The sequence below is a fragment of the Erpetoichthys calabaricus genome, chromosome 1, assembly GCF_900747795.2.
Source record: "Erpetoichthys calabaricus chromosome 1, fErpCal1.3, whole genome shotgun sequence".
Taxonomy (NCBI): Eukaryota; Metazoa; Chordata; class Cladistia; order Polypteriformes; family Polypteridae; genus Erpetoichthys; species Erpetoichthys calabaricus.
Window position 1 is genome coordinate 198,737,233 of NC_041394.2, and position 12,957 is coordinate 198,750,189.

Genomic DNA, 12,957 nt, shown 5'->3' on the forward strand with positions numbered 1-12,957 from the left:
TTGTGACCTTCAACATTCCAGCATACAAAATTTATCGATTGATCAGAATTATACTGTTTCTGTCTTCTAGGAAATTTTTCTAAAAATACTCGTAGATAAAGGGAGATCATTTGAAATTTAGCTTTATCTCCAATCCTTACAACCACAACCAATAACTTATACAGTAATGGTATATGGAAAAAAAACAACAAAAATTAACAACTTGCTGTTGTTCCTTACTCAGTTTTGGTTAAATCCAAGACTCTCTCTGATATAATCTTTCAGTTATACTGTATATGTCAATTTGAGTTTTAATATTCAGTAAATAAACTAGTCAACCCAAATATAACAGCCCTGTTCTCCCTCATATATGTGTCACAGAATTGTCCCTATTTGAGTGTTAGGACATGTACCCTGTGATGGACAGATACAGTATGTTATCTGAAGTTGGTTCCTGCCATTATAGGCAGACATTTTCTGTGCATGTGTAATAGAATAAGTAGATGAATAGCTTGATGGGTAATTTTAATTAAATGTACTACATTAAAAAGGTTAATGAGATGCCATATAAAAATTGCCATTACTGCATCCATACATGTAGTGGCCTCAGTCTTTAAGATTTTTACTGGAAGAGAGCACACTATTACTTGAAAGTAAAAAAAGTACCGTCTTATTGGTGTTGTTAAGAATGTAAACTATTGTCAATACATTATTTGCACCAATCTGTTTCCATTCAAATAATTTTGTTGAAATAACAAATATAATTGGAGGTTCAATAGATTGTTGTTATTATCATTTACTCAGCCTTTACAAGAACATACGTCTTTAGAAATTGTGAATCATTCCTGCAGGCTGGCTGCAGTGTAACAAGTAAGAAATTACCATGTGCTCAGCCAGCATTTCCCCACTGGAATGATGGAATGTTCATTTATTATTTATCACATTTATTATACAGTTCACATCATAAATACATCAGTGTGTGTCAGGGCACTTTGGAGACTACTCTGCCTGCAAAAAAAAAAAAAAAATCTGTTTATGGTTGCATTTGACTAGGTCTGTTGCTTTAGAAGATGGTAGAACGTAAGACCTGTCAAATTTTTGCAAATGACATGCTCACATTCATGGTAATGGGTGCTTGTAGTTTATCACAGCCATGGAACATATTTTATATAGCTACTGAATTATGCGTTTTTCTCTCCTTTTGAAAGACCTGTGTGTTGCCCAGGTGTATTAGTTACAATTTGACAATGATAATAATTATATTTGTTATTGGCTTCCATCCTAGTAGAGCCCTGGAAAAGGGTGCTACAGTTTAATTGGTTTGATTGATTTCGAAAGCCTTTGAACTAGGTTAAGGTTTCACCCATTTCATCATGTATGCTTTGATTTTTTGAAGGTGTAACATTAATGAGGACTAGGGAGATAGCAGAAGGGAGCTGATAAAGTGGGGATTGAATGAAATACTGAAGGAAAAGAACATGGGATGCCAAGTGCACTCTAATTCATTTACTTCATTCTACTAGGGCATGGGTTTGGGTTAAGTACAGAACTGCCAACATTTGTTCAGTTACAGGGGGTGAAAGGTACTCTCATTAACCTTTAAATATTAGTTATTTCTTTAAAGCAATAACTATAAATATGAAATGTATTAATTTTAAATTTTTTGTATCAGGTTTATTAGGGTCTTGCGAGGAATCAGGACCCTGTCTAGTTATATATGTTATCTTGCACATGATGCTGCTAGCATAGATTCTGTCCCTTACAAATGTGAAATGAATTAAGCAGGTTTGAGAATGTTATATTTACTTTTTGAGGTTGAAGTCAGTGTGAGTCAGAGCTCATTACAGAAACATTGGTAACAATGAAAGTAAATAGATTCATTTGTAATATAATGAAGAAATATACATTTGTATACGCTAAAAATTGAAATAATGTGAACAGTGAAATCCAGGGATTATAAATTCCCTCATTTTCAAGTATTGAAAAATTCTGTTAGTAGCATTTGGTCTTCGTAGAAAATCTGAGAGTACTCAAAAGTATTAATATATGCAAAAATTTACTTTTCAAATGTGAATTGTAGCAAAAGAATTAATTTTGCTGAATTATAAAGAGACATTAGAACATTAGAACACTCTAGATGAAAAGAGGCCATTCAGCCCAACAAAGCTCGCCAGTCCTATCCACTTATTTCTTCCAAAAAAAATCATGTCCCCAACGTCTTACTGTCTACCACATTACTTGGTAGCTTATTCCAAGTGTCTATCTTTCTTTGTATAAAGAAAAACTTCCTAATGTTTGACGATCAAAGATAACCATAACTGAATGAATGAATGCTTAGTATTAGTGTAACTCTGAGGCTAAGGATCTGCCCTGGTATCTGGAAGGTTGCCAGTTCAAATCTCTTTTACTACCAAAGGGGATCCTATTCTGCTGGGCCCTTGAGGAAGGTCCTTAACCTGCAATTGCTCCAGGAGTGCTGTGCAATGACTGACCCTGTGCTTTGGCCCCAAGTGGTATGCAAATGCTAACAAATTCCTCATGCAAGAAAACCATAGAAAACTAGCATGAAGTGAAGTATAGTGAACTGAATGCTTTAGACCAAGGTAAAACACTTCAGAGAAATCCTACTACTCTAACACAAGTAATTGGTTAGTCACAGGATGTTTAATCCTGCCAGCAAAAACAGGGTGAAAGGCAGGAACAAACCCTGGACAGGACACCAGACAATTGCAGAGTGAACTCACACACATCCACACACCAAAGGCACAATAAGGCCAGTTTAGCATTGCCAATTCACGTAACCTGTCTGTGGAGTGAGGGAAAAAGACTGGAGCACCCAGCGGAAACCGATAAAGGGCTGTGGGGGGTGGGGAATGGAGGGGACATGCAAACAAGCACCTGGGACATAAACCATGATGTGCTTACAACGAAGCAGCAGCGCCACCATGGAGTGGCCATAGTGGGTGCAGGATTTAATTCTAGCCACTTTTGTAATTAGTAACAAATACTTGATGCTAAAAGTGCACACTTCTCTTGCTTTACTTTTAATTATTTTATTTATTATTATTCATAGTCCTTAATTTATTCAGTTTTTCATAACCAGCAGCCAAATATTAAAGAAAAACAACAAATGACCATCTATCTCAAAGGTCTCACAGTCTGTTTCCTCTGCCATAAATTTCTTAATTTCTGTAACCCCAATGTTAAAAAAGTCTGGCCTTGATGCTGACAATCTTAACAATTTCTGGCCTATTTCCCACTTACCTTTCCTGTCAAAAGTTCTTGAGCGTGTTGTAGCTTCCCAACTCACCAATTACCTAACCTCTAATAATTTGATGGAACCCTTTCAGTCTGGTTTCAGGGCGCGGCACAGCTGTGAAACTGCTCTGCTACGGGTAACCAATGATTTGCTTATGGCAGCAGACTCTGGACAAACTAGCATATTAATTCTGTTAGACCTCAGTGCAGCATTTGACACTGTTAGACATTACATCCTACTGTCCAGAATGGAGAACATGCTGGGTATCTCTGGCACTGCCCTCCAGTGGTTCAAGTCCTATCTGACTGATAGGCAAGAGTTTGTTAGTCTTGGCAACAGCAGATCCAGCTCAGCGCCAGTCACACAAGGAGTCCCTCAGGGCTCTGTCCTCGGTCCTCTGCTTTTCTGTATTTATATGCTTCCCCTTGGCCATATTATCCGTAGTTATGGATTGGGTTATCATTTTTATGCAGATGATACTCAGCTCTACTTCAATGTTAAAAGTGGAACTTCATCAGAGCTTTCTCAGCTCACAACCTGCCTTAGTGAAATTAAAACCTGGATGGAGCAGAACTCTTTAAAATTAAATTGCAATAAAACTGAACTCCTGCAAATTGGGACTAAAATGCAACTTAATAAAATGAGCTCCTTCCCAGTCCATCTTGGCAGTGATCACATCAGACCTGCCTCTACTGTAAAAAATCTTGGTGTCATTTTTGATTCCTCCCTCATTTATTCCGCCCACATAAATCACATTAAGAAACTTTCTTACTTTCACCTCCGTAACATATCCCGTGTTCGCTCCTTCCTCTCCTTCTCTAATGCTGAGAAACTTGTCCATGCTTTTATCACATCCCGCATCGATTATTGTAATTCCCTACTGGCAGGTGCCCCTTCTAATCTTATATCACAGCTCCAGCTTATTCAAAACTCAGCTGCAAGAGTCCTTACTCGAACCAGCAGCAGCGAGCACATCACACCCATCCTGCTCCGTCTTCACTGGCTCCCTGTGTCCTACAGAATCGAATATAAAATCCTACTAATAACCTACAAAGCTTTAAATAACCTCGCACCAAACTACATCAGTGACCTTCTCCATCATTATGTGCCTGCCTGCCCACTAAGGTCCTCTGATTCTGGTAATCTTGTTGTGCCCCTCACTAATCTACACTCCATGGGTGACAGGGCCTTCAGCTGTATAGCGCCCAGACTCTGGAATGACCTACCAAAATTAATCAGGTCAGCTGACTCCATGAATTCTTTTAAAAAACAACTCAAAACTCATCTGTTCAGGACGGCTTTTAGCTCTACTTGACTTTATTACCCTTCTCTCAGTTTACCTCTCTGTCAAGATGCCAATGTAACCTGTATGTGTGTGCTAGACCAGGGGTGGGCAGATTCAGTCCTGGAGGGCCGCAGTGGCTGCAGGTTTTTGCTCCAACCCAATTGCTTAATAAGAAACCCTTATTGCTCAAGTAACACTTCAGCTTCACTTTAGTTGTCTCGCTCGTTAAGATTTTGAACCCTTATTGCTTATTTTAGTCTTAAACAGCTGTAGTCTTGATTTTTAATTGTTCCTAATTAGCAATAACAAGCAAATGACAAAAGAGACCAGCATTTCTCCATTTACCTTGTTACCATTTACACATGTGTGTATTTATCACGCACTATTTGATTTAATTAAATACTTGGAAGGAAAGTGAAGAGAAAAAAGTGAAGCACTAAGAATTACTCATCTGTTTTAGACTTCAAAGCATTTGGATGATATCCTTAGAAAGGAAAATAAATCTAGGATATGAGAATGACCTGACATGGCAGAGTTAAAGCACTAGCAATCCATGCAATTAACTAATTGACAAGGATTTGTTTTTAATCAAGCAATTGGGTTGGAACAAAAACCTGCAACCACTGCGGCCCTCCAGGACTGAATTTGCCCACCCCGTGCTAGACCATCAATTATGTTGTCTGTTTTTTTTTCTCAGAATTTACTGTCTTAATCTTCTTTATTTATTTATCTGGTTTGTACAATGCTATATACTGTATATTCTGCCGTTCTTTATTTATTCTGTAAGTGCCTTGAGCATGGGAAAGGCGCTATATAAATAAAATGTATTATTTATTATTATTTTTAATCAGGAATTGATTGTTGTTGTTTTATTCTATAGCTTGTTAATGCTCTCATTCTGCCATATATTTCCAAAACTATATATATACAGTATATACTGTATATCATTAAAATATGTGCTAGATCAGAGCAGATCAATATTTTTATTGTATGATGGACACATACTGTATGTACATATGAGGTCAAGACAGCTGGTCATTTTTAGCTTCCTATGCATCTTATTATTGTTTAGCTGCTAGAAAAACTTGAAGTTTGTTCCTGCCTTGCGCCCTGTGCTGGCTGGGATTGGCTCCAGCAGACTCCCATGATGATGTGTTAGGATATAGTGGGTTGGATAATGGATGGATGGATGAAGTATTCAGTTAGCAGCAGTAATTGATTACTAATTATGAAAATGGCTGGAAAGAAAACTTGCAGCCACTGTGGCTCTCCAGGATTGTTTTGTAAACCATGCGGTCCCCATGAAATATTACACATCTTTGTTTTTTTTTCAATAATGAATCAAAATATGCCAGCTCTATGAAGTGTATGATCCTTTAATATTTTATACCAACAAGGTAATCAAAATAAAACACTTGACTATCAATTAAATACTTAGCAATTACATAAGATACAATTGCTAAAGTTATTTATGTGGGCTTTAGAAAATGAAGTATGTGCATTGGAGTTTTTTTTTCCATGAAATTCTTAATGGCATACACCAGAATGTTAATAGCAATATGTTATTATGTATTATTTTCTGAGAGAAATAAAAAAGACCATAGAAACACATTGATCATTGTTTAATTATGAAAGTAAGCCAACCTTTTGATTTTTTTTTAAATGAGGATTGATCTTCATCTCCACATAAAAGAAATTTATTCAATTTCATGTTTTCTAGTATATTGCCATCTCAATTAAATTGGCACAAAGTATTCTAAAGAACAAAATTCCCATAACCTTTTCTGTTGGGTAGCTGACTCGTAGATTAATAGACAAACTCCAAGAATTCAGGTGGACTAATCTCAGCACTTATGAGAAAGTCACGCAACAAATTCTCTTTAGAGGTGCTGTGATTAAGTCTATAATGAGTAAGTGTACTTCCTTGCAGGCAGCAGGAAAACTAATATCCTTTTTTATTATTGTTGACTTTTGACAGCTTTTTCAGCATTTTTTTCTTCTATTTCACTTGGGGTAAAGTATTATTAACCCAAGGTGTAATGCTGAAAGGATTTTCTGAACAACCAATGTTGCTTTTTGTTGATAACGTACTATATATAAAAATGTTAGGCTTAATCTTACCTCTTTTATGCAGTGGGTGCATTTTTGAAAGTGAAAATTGGTGAAATTCAGTGTATATGATATTGTAAAATATTAATATAAATATCATCATGAAGTATTAGGCATTATTGAATAAAATTTAGATACTTCATTTATTTTTCTGAAAAATAGACTTGCTTTAATGAAAAAGTGAAATACATAGTGTAACAAAAGGCAATATATGGCCGCCGACCCGACACAGACAGACATGAGAGGCACACTTATAAAAGAAATAAACTTTAATTTTCTTAGTCTGTGGGCTACGTCTTCCCCGTACCCACAGACACAGCACAGTCCCACACTAAGCACAAACTCAAATAAACACCAATCAAAATCTCTCTCTTCTTTATCTCCTCCACTCCTCTCCGGCAAGCTTAGTCCCTCTCCTCCTGACTCTGGCTTCCGGAGTAGTGTCTACTGGTCCTTTATATAGGTCACCCGGAAGTGCTCCAGGTACTTGTTGACCCGCTTCCAGCAGCACTTCTAGGTGTGGCGGAAGAACTGCCCACACAGGCTCAGGGACAATAGCAGCATATCCTGGCAGTACCCCCAGATCCCAACAGGGCTGTAACGAACTCCAGTTCCCATGAAGCCCTATGGGAGTCCGAGGTATTGATGCCATCCAGGGAGTTTGCCATCTACCGTTCCGGGAGAGGTGATTCTTTGTCCACACTTGCTCCCCTGGTCCTTCCAAGGCAGAGGCGTCCATGACAATAGGTAACTGAAGAAAGATTATTATTATGGCTCTTTAAGAAGGTTGTTTTTGTTCCTAGGAAATGTGTGACATAAAAACAACAAACAACTCATTTATATTAGTACATATATTATCAGGCATAAGTTAAATAAATTCTCCACCTAAAGTGTATTTTATATATTACTCACCACAAGTAGTTTGTAGTGATAGTCAAGAAAAGTTTTTAGTCTCATAATCGACAGATCAGTCATCCACTCTTAGGCTCAAAACATGCAAAACACATACATTTTTCGCAAAAATATTGTCAAATAGATACTTCTGGAGTAATCAGCACTCATCATAACAGGAAACATATTCCCGTAATATTGCCCTTGTTTATTTGTCAAAAGCATACAACTGAATAACAGAAACGTGAGTTATGCAACATGAGTCACGTGAAGTTTTTTATTTTTATCCATGGACATTTTTCACATTGTTTGCCACTGTATAGCAATGGTCACCATTGAATTCTATTATATCATAAACTTTTTTCTCTCCAATCATGAACTTCTCAGCCATTACTACAAACTACATGGTGTAAGTAACACATAAAAAAAAAATTTTTGGGTGGAGTTTTCTTTTATTTAACTAATCATGTCGTTTCACAAGTCCTCCGTTCCAGTCTGATTTTATATTAAGGAAACTGCATTATAGTTTGTTTAAGGAGTGACTTAAGCTTAATTTTAGTGGAATCTCCATGTGATCAGTTCCTGTAGGTTCATATGAAAATGTCACAATAGGTCAAGAAAGGAACCAGATAGGAATGGATTGTAATATTCTTAAAAATGTTTGTTTAACTAATCAATCATCGTTTGACTACTCTTCTCAAAAAATCAAGTTAGCAAATTGATATTTCCCTGCCTATTATTTGCCAGATGTGCTGTGCAGTAATACCTAACAGGGAACTCATAATTACTTCACATGATGAAAGTAAATTTAACAAGAAACAAAAAAGTTGTTTTCAGAATGAGAAAAAATATAATTAGCTTTTATACATGTTTGGTTTCAAAACTAGTCTTGTCCTCCAGTGGTCAAACGTGTCACAAAAAAATATACAGTAAACAGGAGGGAATGTACTGTATGCCTTAATGAGTTACCCTTCCTCCAGGCTAGCAAATGGTCATGGGGGATACATTTTATTTTTAGCACTATCTTATTTATGCCTTCCACTGCAGCAGCTATCTGAGAAGTTTGCCAGCTTTACCTTTTGAAGAAGTCAGATAAGGGGTCATCTGGGTCCATTATCCCCCTCCAATATTCCTAGAAAGGTCTGCTCTTTGATCTCATCTTCAAACTCTGAAGGGAATTCCTCCCCCTTGTCTTAATTAGTAGAGGAAAAAGATAACCAAGAAAGTATGGGCAAATGCCCTGATGTCTCATCTCATCCATTTAAAAGAGCTCCCTTGTGCAAGATGCAGTTGCAGTCAGTGTCATGATAAAAGTTATTTCCTGTATTTAAACTGCTTGTTTGTACCAACAGTCATACTGTAGGTTATAGTTTTTTAACTGGAATAGTGTTAACCTTGTCAATTCAATTTATGATTTTAAACACTTCAATTTGGATTGTGTCATAATTTTCCCTCAGATGTGTACGGGATCAGCTCTTTGAAAATTTAGCTAATCCTCAGGGAAAAGGTTATTTAATTTTAGCCATAATGCTGCAAAATGTCTTATTAGAAATTCTTGAGTATTTTCAGACCTTCATTATTAAGTTTAATGTAGCTAGCAAACAAGGAAAGATAAACAAATGGAAAAAAAATCAACAATCTTACATCAATATTAAATTTTAATTAAAAGCATGGGAGCACAGTTCAGATACTACCAGAAAGCTGCTCTTATAAATATTCACAGCAGTGGCTGATTCATCTTTCATTGGATGCCTGATGTTTCATCTGTGGAACAGATTACATGCAGTGTTAAACTAACGTAGCAGCTATGAGAGAATGAGTAGGAAGTCAAGTTTTTCAGTCTGTTTGGATGTGTTAGTTTTAATAAATTGTTCACAATTTCATTGATTTTTATTCTTGTTAGCATTATCACTGTTTAGAAATTGATTGCAAGAACAAAAGAATCCTTCAATATCATAGCTACATGATATTAAGTTAAATAAGTATAATCCTTTGTGATACAGCATTTTAAAATTTGTCAGATATACCAAGCTCCTGCTGGCATTTATCATTGTTGCTGTTTAGCTATTTATTTGTTTACTGTGTGATCTATTTACCCATTTGATATTATACTGTAATCTTGTCAGCTCCTTGTGATTGTGTGTGAAGTTAATGGTACTACAGTATATAAAATAAAGATTGATTGAAAAAAAATCTGTATAAAAGTGAGACTGGTTGAAACGATTTTCACGCTAAATTGCTCTATTTTTTTTCTCCTAGGGTATAATGCAAGACGTTCAATTACTTATTATGCCTCAAGGATATATCTCACAGTGTCCAGACCTAAATCGCAGTAAGTTTTGTTTTTGATGTAGCTTGTTGTGGTGGTTGCTGCAGGAAGTTATCATCAAAGGACTGATGATATTTAGTGGTATTGTTTTTATAATATACAAACCATATACAAATGCTATATATTTTTTCTTTTATTTACTTAATTTTAGCATGCCCAACATGCAATGACTTCCATGGACTTGTACAAAAGATAATGGAGCTACAGGATATCTTGGCAAAAACATCAGCAAAGGTAATGTTTTCATTTTGAAATTTATAACATTTATTTTCCTGGGGCTATTATAATATATTGAATCAAAGATATCATAACATTCTTTTTTTTGTTCAGTTTCAATCATTTAAAGATCTATTGGTTCCTTTTCATTTCTGTTACACTCCTCTCATAGCTTTCCTACTAGACTTGTCTCAGAGTGCACCTTGCAATTAGACCTGCCGATTGTTTCAACAGCACCATTACTACACCATACTTTAAATTTACTATTAATTCTTTCTAACTCATGTTGTTTCTCATGGTGTTTGCTTCAATGTTATTAACAGTCTTTTGTAATTCTTCAATATTTTCTCACCTTTGCCCAGTCCAGTTTTATGTAATGTTTTACTGCATTGTCTATAAATTCATTAGTGCATTTTTTATAATTACAATTTTCTTGTTGTACCAATTTGTTTGTTACCCAATCCTGTTTAATAAAATCCCTGTGTGCGTCCAGGTGTCCGTGTGTGTGTGTCTTCTGGTGCAGTGCGCATGCACGGGGCACGGTGCAATGCGCGATATTACTGTCAGAGAAAGTTACAGGCGTTTTACGGAAATACAAACCAGTATTACTGCGAGAGGAAATTAAAGGTACACAATACAGTGACTCATATTACAGCCACATACAAGCCTGTATTACCGCCAGAGAAAATTAAAGGAATATTACGGATGTACAAGCCAGCGGACGTACAAGACAGTATTTCTGTCACAGAAAATTAAAGACACACAATACACGGCGGCAGCCCATGAAGAATGGTCAGCTCAGCAAGTAAACATCAACAAAAGAAAGGCTAAAAGAAAGAAAAATACGACCAACAAAAAGAATGAGGTCAAAGTCCCTTGCCATTTAATATAGACTGTTCCTACTAATGTTTATGCACTACTGTTCTAGCGCCCGTTATTGTAACGGGCTTAATGACTAGTATAAGACTAATTTCCAGTATTTTTTAACATACAATTCTTATTTTCTTTCTTTATCATTTTCTCCTTTGTCTTTATAACATACAATACCTCCTGGTTTAAAATAGAGTGAGTGTCCATTATTCCTTTCCATTGTTTTGCCATCCTCTTCTAAACTTCTCGGACTGCTCTACTACCCCTTAGTATCTGTGCATGGATCCATCAGACACTCTTTGCAATTTATACATTGTTAAATGTATCACCATCCATCTTAAGTACACTTTTTATGTATTTGCCAGCTATCACTTTCTGTAATTTTCCTTATTTCATGCAAATAGTTAACATCATGCTTAAATGCTTCTCGTCCACTATCCTTTTTTTTCCAAACCACCCCATAATTCTTTATATTATTTACCTGATAGTCATGAAATCCATCACTAAGAGACACACAACAATTGGCTCAACAAGTGTGTGATAAAAGGAAAATGATGTGTGCTTTCTTTTTGTTAGTCTTCCTTTATTACTCATATACAGTACCTGTATGTTAATACACAATGCATTATACCTGCTGGACCAAACAGAAAATAAGAGATTTACTTGATTGAAAATACAAAGTTGACTGAAAATTTGTACAGGGTAAAAAACATTTCTCCGTTTTGAGTATTACAACCCTGTTGTGCACAATGCAGTAAAGCGACTTTTTAACATTATTAAGGTCTAATGTATTGCTCAAGAAGAGCAACAGACAGAGACATCAACACAGGGGAGCAAGACCCAAGCAAGGTGTCAGCATTCATTTCACTCCAGGATTCTGCAGGAGTGGCCATCCCTGTCAGTGAGAGGCAGGCCTGACCCTGTAAAAGAAAGTATAAATCCAGGTAGAGAAGGCAATAGGCCATAAGACCCCCTGGCCAACAGAAGAGATGACTGGGTTACAAGACTGAAAATCTGTGACAGGACAGCTCTTTCAGTGTGAGATCAGAAGGGACCAGCAGGAGGTCCATACTCTCTCATTAATTCTACAGTATAGGGGAGGAATGGCATTTCTGCTTATATGAAATTCGCAGATGCCAGTGGAATCTGACATTTTTGGATTACAGAAGACTCATGGTGCAGAAGACAAGAAATTTTGTGTTTTTTAAGTAAAATGATGGCTATCCTGACACAAGATAAGTCACCATAGGCAGAAATCCTCCTCATGGCTATGAGGTAAATGGAGGGCTCCAGACAGATGAGCCAGGATTGAATGAGACAGGAAGTGAAAAGGGGAGATGTTCTGTGTTTGAGTCAAACTACAAGGCAGGAAGGAACCCAAAACCAAATTGAGAGAGTTCTAGACAGGCAACTCTGTTGCTTTTCCACATTTTTCCACACATTTTTGTTTTTAGAGACATGTCCTCATTTCTAGTTTGATGAATTTGATATAGGGCCCAGCTATATGCAGAGATTCAAACATTTGCAATGGGCACAGGATATGATTGGGCCATTTGGAGCCTACTATTAAGCACAGTTAATCTGGCAATGTCCTTGGCCTGTCCAGTGACATTCCTGTTTAAAAGCCCCTTTATAGGTTTGGCTGATAAGCAGCAACATGGAGATTTATTGTAATGTGCAGATGAGCTGGGACACTTGGGGTCACTAGAGAGACATAACAGGACAGCCTTGGTTTCAGGTGCTGGACCTCTGGTAAGAAGATACAGGTTATAATTATGATGAAAAAAGTGCAGAAGAAGGGTAATGTCGGTTAAACATGGGTAAGTGCAATAGGCAGTTCATGTGCTAAGGAGGGATGAATTAATTTGTTTATAGGTGCTGGTCATAAAATTAGAATATCATGACAAAGTCGATTTATTTCAGTAATTCCATTCAAAAAGTGAAACTTGTATATTAGATTCATTCATTACCCACAGACTGATGTATTTCAAATGTTTATTTCTTTTAATGTTGGTGATT

The 12,957-nt window shown here is 36.5% G+C and overlaps 1 protein-coding gene across 2 annotated transcripts in view; it reads left to right on the forward strand.

The window, feature by feature from the left end:
- The window catches only part of nell2b (neural EGFL like 2b), a 369,230-nt gene that overhangs the window by 63,438 nt on the left and 292,835 nt on the right, over positions 1-12,957 (forward strand). For both annotated transcript variants that reach the window (XM_051920793.1, XM_028810691.2), the window contains exons 6-7: positions 9,783-9,855; positions 10,004-10,086. In XM_051920793.1, the coding sequence (XP_051776753.1) occupies positions 9,783-9,855; positions 10,004-10,086 (156 nt within the window). The remainder of the gene's footprint in view (positions 1-9,782; positions 9,856-10,003; positions 10,087-12,957) is intronic.